General features: G+C 39.0%; 1 protein-coding gene across 7 annotated transcripts in view; it reads left to right on the forward strand.

Annotated features, from left to right (window-relative positions):
• Positions 1-41: 41 nt before the first annotated feature.
• LOC118746811 (nucleolar protein dao-5-like) overlaps positions 42-9,705 on the forward strand; it is a gene marked incomplete at its 5' end in the record, with an annotated part of 29,894 nt that continues 20,230 nt past the window's right edge. For 4 of the 7 annotated variants that reach the window (XM_036480730.1, XM_036480733.1, XM_036480734.1 and 1 more), the window contains 3 exon segments: positions 42-419; positions 569-943; positions 1,687-1,890. In XM_036480730.1, coding sequence (XP_036336623.1) covers positions 42-419; positions 569-943; positions 1,687-1,890 — 957 coding nt within the window. 7 annotated transcript variants of the gene reach the window in all.

A 9,705-nucleotide genomic window follows, 5' to 3' on the forward strand; every position in this document is an offset into this window, starting at 1 on the left:
GAAAAGTTATATTATATTGGTTAATTTTTAACTTCCTACAGGGTATAGTCGGAAAAGGTTTTCCGAAATTGGAGCAGATAATAGAAAGTTATCAACAAAGTAATAAAAAGAAGGTGCCTGTTATTAAGCCAGCTGGCGAGAGCTCCGGTGATGAGGATAGTTCGGATGAAGAACAAGCACCCGTTGTACAAAATAAAAAAACAACAGTTGCATTAACAAATGGTAAAACAAATGCAGTGAAACCTAAAGCAAAAGAATCTAGCTCTGATGATAGTTCGGAAGAAGAAAGCGCAGCACCAGTAGTTAAGAAACCTCAAGCAAAGAAAGACGAGTCTTCGAGCGAGGACAGTTCGGAGGATGAAAAGCCTGCTCCCAAAGCTGTAGCAACCAAACCGGCTCCACAAAAAGCCGCTAAAAAAGTAAGCCTGTTTTTTTTTTTACATATTAGTACAAGTTACGAGGCACAAACACGTCATCGTAAAAATGCATTCCAAAAAAAAAATAGACCTTTAATTTACCAAATGCCTCTCAAGTATTTATATTCAATAATCTGATATTTGTTTTCCAGACTTCATCAAGTGATGATAGCTCTGACGAAGAACCAGAAGTTAAAACACCAGCCAAACCAGCTAATGTTAAGGTACCACAGAAGCAAAAGCAAGAATCAAGTGAAGAAGATAGTAGCGAGGAGGATTCAAAGCCTGTCCCCAAAACTCCTTTGATCAAGGCAGCTGCTAAGAAAGCTGAATCGGAGGATAGTTCAGAAGATAGTGACAGTGATGAAGAGGCCAAACCGGCAAAAAAAGTTGCGCCTGCAGTAGTAAAGAAAACCCAACCACAAGCGAAGAAAGATGATTCTTCCAGCGAAGACAGTTCTGAGGATGAAAAGCCTGCTCCCAAAGCTGTAACAACCAAACCGGTTCCACAAAAGTCTGCAAAAAAGGTAAGATATAAGGCCTGTTTTTTTTGCATATTCCCGCAAGTTAGGGGCAAATTAGCTGCATCACGAAATACTAATACAAAAATGTAAAAACTGTTCAATCTCAAAAAAATTTTTTCGTGTCCAAAACTTAACGTCATAACTTGAAAGTTAATTTAATTTTCTATGAAATAAAATCTAAAATTTCAGCGCCAGCAAACTGAATATCGATACCTGAGTGGAAGATCTCAGAAAACTTCAAGAACGCCCTAGTTCAGAATTTTATTAAAGAATGCCCTATTTCAGAATTTGATTGAAACCGCCATATCTCAGCAGCCGCTTCATTTTCAGCTCAGACAGGGTGTTTTTCAATAAAATTCTGAAAAAGCGTTCTTGAAAATTTTGATATTTACTTCACATATTACTAAAAAAAAAACATAAATATGCACATCGTCACCTAAGGGTGAGAAGGTGCCGAGTCCATTATTTGAAATTCAAAAATCGATGTACTTCTGTATTACCTTCCATTCTGCATCAAAAACTAAGTCAAAAATAAAAACAATGGACTTATGCACCTTTTAACCTTTAGGTTTGTCTAGTGAGAAATACTCAACAGCCAGAGAACCAAGAAAAGAAACAGGTTAAGTAAAGGGCAGCGGTGACAAAAAACTGTTCTAAAATTTACCAAATACATAGCATTCAATATTTTCATATACTTATGTATGTATGTATATTCAATATTCGATAATCTGATATTTCTCTTCTAGAGTTCAAGTGAGGATAGCTCAGACGACGAAACAGAGGTCAAAACGCCAGCCAAACCAGCACAGAAAGCTCTGCCTGCAGTAGTAAAGAAAACCCAACCACAAGCGAAGAAAGATGAGTCTTCCAGCGAGGACAGTTCTGAGGATGAAAAGCCTGCTCCCAAAGTTGTAGCAACCAAACCGGTTCCACAAAAGGCTGCAAAAAAAGTAAGATATACGGCCGGGTTTTTTTGCATATACCGCAAATTAGCGCTAAATTAGCTTAATCACGAGATACTAATACAAAAGTGAGAAACTGTTTATTTATTTTATTAACTTATCGTCATATCTTGAAAGTTAATTACATTTTAAATGAAACTAATAATCGAAAATTTCAGCGGCAACAAACTGAATATCGATACCTGAGTGGAAGATCGACTTATCTCGGCAGCCAGTTCGAAAACGCCTAACTTCAGAAAACTTTTCGAGAACGCCCTGCTTCAGAATTTTATTAAAGAACGCCCTTTTTCAGAATTTGATTGAAAACGCCCTATCTTAGCAGCCGATTCAAAAACGCCCTATTTCAGCACATTTTCTATGTATTTTCAGCTAAGATAGGGCGTTTTTGAACCGAATTCTGAGATAGGGCGTTCGTCAACCAAATTCTGAGATAAGGTGTTTTTCAATAAAAGTCTAAAATAGGGCGTTTTTCAATCAAATTCTGGAGTAGAGCGTTCTTGAACATTTTTTTGATATATGACGCTTTCGAACTGGCTGCCGAGATAGGTAACAAAGCAAAAGTTAACAAGCTCACTGTGTTGATCTTTGTCTAGTGAGAAATACTCAACAGCCAAAGAACCCAGAAAAGAAACATAAAAAAAACTGACCTAAAATTTACCAAATACATATTCAATATTTTCTTATACTTATATATGTACATATGTATATTCAATATTCGATAATCTGATATTTCTCTTCTAGAGCTCTTCTAGCTCAGACGACGAAACAGAGGTCAAAACACCAGCCAAACCAGCACAAAAAGCTGTGCCTGCAAAACCCAAAGCTGTAGTTAAGAAAAAGGATGATTCAGATAGTTCATCTGAGGAAAGCGAAGAAGATGCAAAACCCACGAAGGCTGCACCGCTTAAACCCAAAGCTGTTGCTAAAGCCGCAGATACCTCAGACTCTGATTCGGAGAGTGAGGAGGAAAAACCGAAGGTTGCTGCCGCAAAGAAACCCGTAACAAAAGCAGCTGTGGTTGCCAAGAAACAGGAATCTTCGAGCGAGGAAGACAGTTCTGAGGAAGAAACAAAAAAGCCAGCCAAAAAGGTGGCCCCAGTTGAGAAGGATTCTAGTTCGGACGATAGTTCGAGTGAAGAAGAAACGCCAGCAGTCTTGCCTGTAGTTAAGAAGAATGTAGCGCCTGCTAAAATAACAAAGGACGATTCTAGTAGTTCAGAAGACTCATCAGAGAACGAACCACCACCAGCAAAGAAACCAGCACTGGCCGCCAAGACTCCAGCAAAAAAGAAACAATCAAGCTCTGAAGATTCGTCATCGGACGATGAACCACCAGCCAAAAAGCAAGCAGTAGGTACTGTGAAAGCTGCTGCTGCTTCTAAGAAAGCTGAAGCCTCAAGTGATGATAGCGATTCGGATGATAGCGAAGATGAAAAGCCGAAGCCCACACCAAAGGTCCTTGCTCCAAAAAAGAAGAAGGAAAGCAGCTCTGATGATGACGACGAGGATGATGAGGAAAAGGTACAACAAAAGCCAAATCCTAAAGTTGGAGAGAAAAGAAAATTTGATCAATCTGCTGCTGGACAAAATCAGGCTAACAAGAAATATAGCAATTTTGTAAAGAGTGGCGAAGGCAAGGTAAGCTAAATACGTGGATGTAATTATACATAAATGTTAGTATATAAGTTATTAAATTTTATGTGGATTTGGAGAAAAATAGCTAAAAACCGTTCACCATATTTAGGAGCTTAAGCTGTCCTTTCCCGATTTTTGTCGTTCAACCGTAATCGACCCATGTAAATGGCATAAAATGTGAATGTTTTGTCCAGTCGATTTTACAGTCGACAGAAATCGACCCGTGTAAAGGCAGCTTTACCCTCACAATATTTAGTAAACGACATTTTTTAATTCAAAACTAGCGAGTATATTTCGATAAATGTTCATCACTTTGGTGCATTATAATGTGGATCAATTCAGTTTCCTCAGAAATACTGCGATAACAAATGACCGTCCAAGCGTTAATTAAAACCATGTAAATCACAGTTTCACACTTTATCCAAAATTTAGGAATATACAAAAAAATTTAATCAAAATTGCAAATTTTTAATCTAAACCTTTAGAACATTTTACGGTATACATGCAGTTTTATAGCCCATACAATTTTAGTCCTATGAAGTGCAAGTTTCAACCGGCAAAAAAATTGCGTTGATTTTTGAGATTTTTTTTTTCGAGACTGCTCTTGCGTTTTTTTTATATAACAAGTGCAATCTACAAAAACTGGTGTTGATTTTTGAAATCTTGTGGCTAACGGTCTCCCGCATTTTATGTCATAAGAAATTCGTGATTATATTGAAAAAAAGTGCAAAATCCGTAGAAAAAAAATCTAAGAATCAACGCGATCTTAAGCCGTTTAAAATTTGCACTTTTTTAGACTAAATTTGTATGGGCTATAAAACTGTTACCCGAAAATGTTCTAAAGATTGCGATTAAAAGCTTGAAATTTTGATGACAGTTTTTTGAATTTTCCTAAATTTTGTTGAATTTTCCTAAATTTTGTATAAGGTCTGATACTGTGATTTATAAGGTTTTGGTTATAGCTTGGTCGGTGTTTTTTAAAACAACAAAAAAAATTTAGCTCGAATAACATTACCAATATTTAAAAAAATCAACAGGGGGTCATTTGTTTGAGTCGTAGTATATTTTGATAAGATTTATAATGTATCATTTCAAATTTTAAAGCAGCAAAATGGCTTTTCATCTACACCCAATTTCAATGGAAAACCAAAAATAAACGAGCTGAGAAATTCAGGTGGTGAAATAAAGAAAAATACACCATTTAGGCGCGTGCGTGAGGAGGAGGTAGAAATAGATGCACGTGTAAAAGATATGTCTTTCGAAGCCAAGGTAAGTGCCTCAAATAAAGATTACAACGTGGGTGAAATGTACGACGAAATTGTTCTTGTTGTGCTCCGAAATGATTGCAAGCAACTGAAAATGGAATTCACAAATTTATAAAAATCGGTACTAATTAATGTTGAGGCACTTACTTGATTTCGGGGGATTTATGCCTTTGACATAAAACCTGAAAATATCTTCTTCTTATCATTAAAATCTTTTAAATCTCTGCATTTATAACAGAATCAGTTTATCTGGAGTGTAATATCCAAAAAACAGATTCTGTATCTTTTGAATTGGTATTTTTCAAAAATAAAATAATTTGTGTTTCCTTTTTCATGTGCTGCATTCTAGAGTGAAGGTGGAGACTTCAAGAATAAGAGAGGTGGTCGCGGCGGCGGTTTTGGAGGTAGAGGTGGCGGCGGCTTTGGTGGCAGAGGAGGCAGGGGTGGCCGAGGTGGCGACGGTGGCGGCGGCGGCGGCGGCGGCGGCGATGGTGAGGGTGGCGATGGTAGCTTCAAAAAGTTTGGTGATAGAAAATCATTTGGCGGTTTTGAGAATGGCGGCGGCCGTGGACGCGGTGGTGGTGGTGGTGACCGAGGCGGTCGGGGCCGCGGTGGCTTTGGTGGTGACCGTGGCGGTCGCGGTCGCGGTGGTTTTGGTGGCGACCGTGGCGGCCGTGGAGGTGGTCGAGGCGGATTCGGAGGAGGTGGTGATCGTGGTCGGGGCGGTTTCGGTGGACGTGGCCGTGGTGGTTCGGGACGTGGAAATTTCGGCGGAGCGAATAAACCCTTCAACAAGTCATTCGACTCATCATCGAATAAGAAAATCACTTTTGACGATTAGACAAATGCATTGCAATGTATTTTAAGGACACAAATTAGCAATTTCGTTTACGTTTCACCGACTATTCTTTTATTAAGACTATGCAAAACCTTAATTTTATTGCTTTACAGAGAAATGCATCTGGTTCGTGGGGTGAACGAGCTAACAAAGATTTGAAATATACACGTGGAAAGTCGTTTAAGCACGAAAAAACTAAGAAGAAGCGTGGAAGCTATCGGGGGGGCCAAATTGACATGGGTGTGAACTCAATCAAATTTGAATAAAAAATTTACTATTCGCTTCATCGCATGCATAGAAATGCTAATTAAAGAAAAAGTTTAAGATATTTAATTATAGTTTAGTTTAAGTTAACTGATTACATCAGCATTGTATGTACATATGTAGTTATACAAAATGTATGTATGTTTTCAACGTGACAAGTAAATATTCTTGAGATATCGGACCATTATTAAGTCTTTAATCTGAATGATTTGCAAATGTACAACCTTAACATACATACATACATACTTAACTGTAACTGATCCATAATTTCTAAGGTAGTTTTGATGCTGTGTGGAGTCAAAATTATTTATTAGACTAACGTTAAGTAACATTTTATTTTCTGAATACATATTTTATACAAAATATAAATGTATAAATGGACTTAGAAGATAAATTCTTTTATTTAATGGAATTTAGGTGGTGTATTACTCAATCTTTCTGTGACCAGAAGCAATACTCGTTTAAGTTGTGAGGCTTACTAAATAGTTATAATGCGCCATATGTTAGAAGTTTTAAATAAGATTTGATGAGAATATCGGAGAGTTGTTGGATAGTGATGCTGCAGTGACGGATATAAATCTGAATGGTTCCGGGAGAGTTTCCAATTTCGCATTAACTTGGTAATACATAATATTGGTAAGTGTGACATGCGCAAGCATCGAATCGAGTATTATACCAAAGCCTATCCTCTCCCACTGGGACTAAATCGATCGACTGCCAATTATTTGGGTTGCCTACAATTGTCATTAATTTTTTGAAATCAAACTTCCAGACAACGAAATAATAAGCAAGAAACTGAGTAAGTCTCTGGCCTCTTAGGATGACTGTTTTTATTGTTATTGGCGTCCGCCAGTTGGATTGATGAACTGTGGTGCGTTCCCACGACAGTCGGGTATACGTAACCGAACGACCCAGATTTATATATGGACAAGGACTGTCACTTCAGCAACACCCCAAAGACTTCTAAGAGTGAAGACAGTTGAGGCCTTGATACTTCAACTCATTCACACAACATCAGCGGGCACTGAAGTATATAAGAATGTCTTCCCTAAAGTGCACACTTAGTGTTAGCACGGCACTTAATGCCATAAACGCATAGATAAATCGTGATATTAATTAAAATCGCCTATTTGAGTTGGTTTCTCCATAAACTTTCGACGGACTCAGTCACTCAGTTCTTCTTACAGACATAGACAAATCTTCTCTGCCACCTGAAATGAGGCGTTGGTTTGCGAATTACCTGAGCGGCCGACACTTATCGGCCGCGTTTTGAGGTGGACCCTCTATGCCCTGAAGGATTAAGGAGAGAACCCTGCAGGGTGGTGTCTTTTCCATAATTCTGTTTAACTTATTAATCGAAACTTCATGCTTTACGAAGGAGGTTAAACTGAACTTAGGCATATGGGTGGATGACAAAACAAGCCAAGACTCAAATCACTCAGCAGGACTTGGAAAAAAGACTAAGAAACGAGCGATTTAAATACCCCAACAAAAATTTTGGTTAGAGAACGATTACGAATTCTAATGTGTTTCTCAAAGGTAGAAGGTAAGAGGCAAACTGACGAGAATTATAGCGTCCTCTACAAAAAGGGGACTTAGATCACAATATCGAGAAAGAAGTTAGATATCTCGGATCTTTGGCTCGGATCGTAAGGTTGTAGTACAATCCCTTCTGGTTCTGAAATGCTTTGCAGAGATAGCTTAGCTAGAACTGAGCGGATACTTTGGAATGCAAGGTCATTCGATTCTTCTTTCCACGACCAGTTCAGAGGTGTTCTAAAGAGCTAAGATATTATATAAAGCTTCTATTAGCTTTGTTAGAGGTTTGAACGATGTGCCCCAGATTATAAGGCAAACACTAGGTTGAGGTACCCAAACATAGGGGAAAACTTCAGCTTTTTAAAAAATAATTCTAGACTTCGTTTTAAATCGTGCCAGGGACAGAAGAGTCTCTTAAGTTTTCGGTGAACGGCCGGTATGTCAACCAGCCACAACCATCGCATTGTAAAATTTTACAAGAACAACAGCAACATGTCGTCTAACCTCGTATCAGATTGAACTAACTATTTACATTAGACCGTCCCACAAAAAAAGTTCGTCGTATACCCCTGAAGTGTTGCCACCGTTATCGCCAAGCTCAACTAACAGTAGGCCCAAGAAACGAGCCGTTTCGACGTGGTCGTGCCAGAAGGAGAGGGGTGTTAGCTGAATAGGATTTAGATGACATGTGAAGAGGTGATTGGTGTCATGGGGGAGTCTCCACATGCCAGGATGTTAAGATGGCTACAATATCCTCACCGTAACTGGGCCAGAGTAACGCGGGTCTCTCATTGTATTTGAAGCTCCGTGTCTACGGTTGAAGGTGATTGGGCTCCGATCACGGCGTTCATAGGTCGGGAGTCATGGTAGGTGATGACTGACTCTCTAAGAATGCCGTTGATCCCTCTTCGGTACATCGTCGGCTCCAGTGGTTGGTCGAGAAGACGCCATTTGACGTGCCTGGGTGGGTGGAGGCTTTACCTTTGTTGGCATTTGGGCCTCGCTATGGAGATGGTGTTCAGGCGAAATCAAAGGGTATACTGTCGCTGTTCGGAGTGCGGCGTTTTGACGAGTTTGCCGCTTCGGCAGCTGCTGCCGGCGTGCGACTTAAGGACCTCGTTGCGGCTATGTACTTTATTGAAAATTGTGGTTGTGTGCGCGGAGTTTCGGGTTGTTCACTCTTGGAATTGCTGTGCCATCGACGTGCATCTTTTTGCAGATTAGGAATTTCAACTGATCCTCTTGCATCAGTAATCTAGTAATGAGCTCGCATCGTTTCGCCGACTAAATTAATGCTCCCCATTCAGCTTTCGTAGTATCACAAAGGGCAATCTATTAATTGTCCAAGCGCATCGCGTGTCTGGTACAACCACTATACCCTAACCAAACCTAATACACGTGAATCTAAAATATTTTTGCAAGGCATTTTTCGCCCAATCTTCGGCATCAATAGTCGCATCTTTAATATGATATATCGATGCTCTTGTCTTGAGGAGAACATTTTTTATTTTTTTTTTGTTCCAGTGTTCATGGACCTTCACGAACCAGTAAATTAAAGCACGCCAAAAATCATTAAACTTTTGATAAGGAAGTATTTCGATTCGAAGGCGATTTCGAGTTTTTTTTTTTGCCGAAAGCTTTTAGTCATCCTGCGTCACAACTACGGACTTTGCAGTCGGATATTACAGTATGATACGAGTATATCGATGTTTTTGTCTTGAGGAGACAACTACCCCGTTACCCACCAGATCTCAGTTCTAATCTAATTTAAACTCTGAAAAATCATTCAACTTTTGCTTAGTAAATAAACAGGTGACCCCTAGGCTCGGCCAACAATTTTTTTTTAGAAAAAAATACTTTAGACTCAAGGGTATACGACTAACTTTTTTTTTTTGTTTTCATAAGTGACTGGATCTTGAAATTTTGAAAAAAAATACGAAGCGACCGTAACTCTTAACATATCTAAATCAAGACTCTGAAATTTCGTGCTTTTCTAATTAACTTCTCTAAAATAAATATTCGCTGTCGATAAACAAAAAAAAAAATTATAAATGCACCAGCAGTCCTAAGTTTGTTTTTGGTCATTTGCCAAAAAAAAACGACTGAAACTTGCTCAGTTACTTTCGCTGAACGACTTGGCTACGCATGCGCGCTGTCTTATGAATTGTAGTTGTTGTTTCAATATGCCATTTTAAATGGTCGCGCAAGTGGACAGTTTTTTGGGCATTGCTGTAGCAAGTTGAAGACCGTCCGCTGCTTTTT

The sequence above is a fragment of the Rhagoletis pomonella genome, unplaced genomic scaffold, assembly GCF_013731165.1.
Source record: "Rhagoletis pomonella isolate Grant_MI unplaced genomic scaffold, Rhpom_1.0 Rhpom_scaffold_00011, whole genome shotgun sequence".
Taxonomy (NCBI): Eukaryota; Metazoa; Arthropoda; class Insecta; order Diptera; family Tephritidae; genus Rhagoletis; species Rhagoletis pomonella.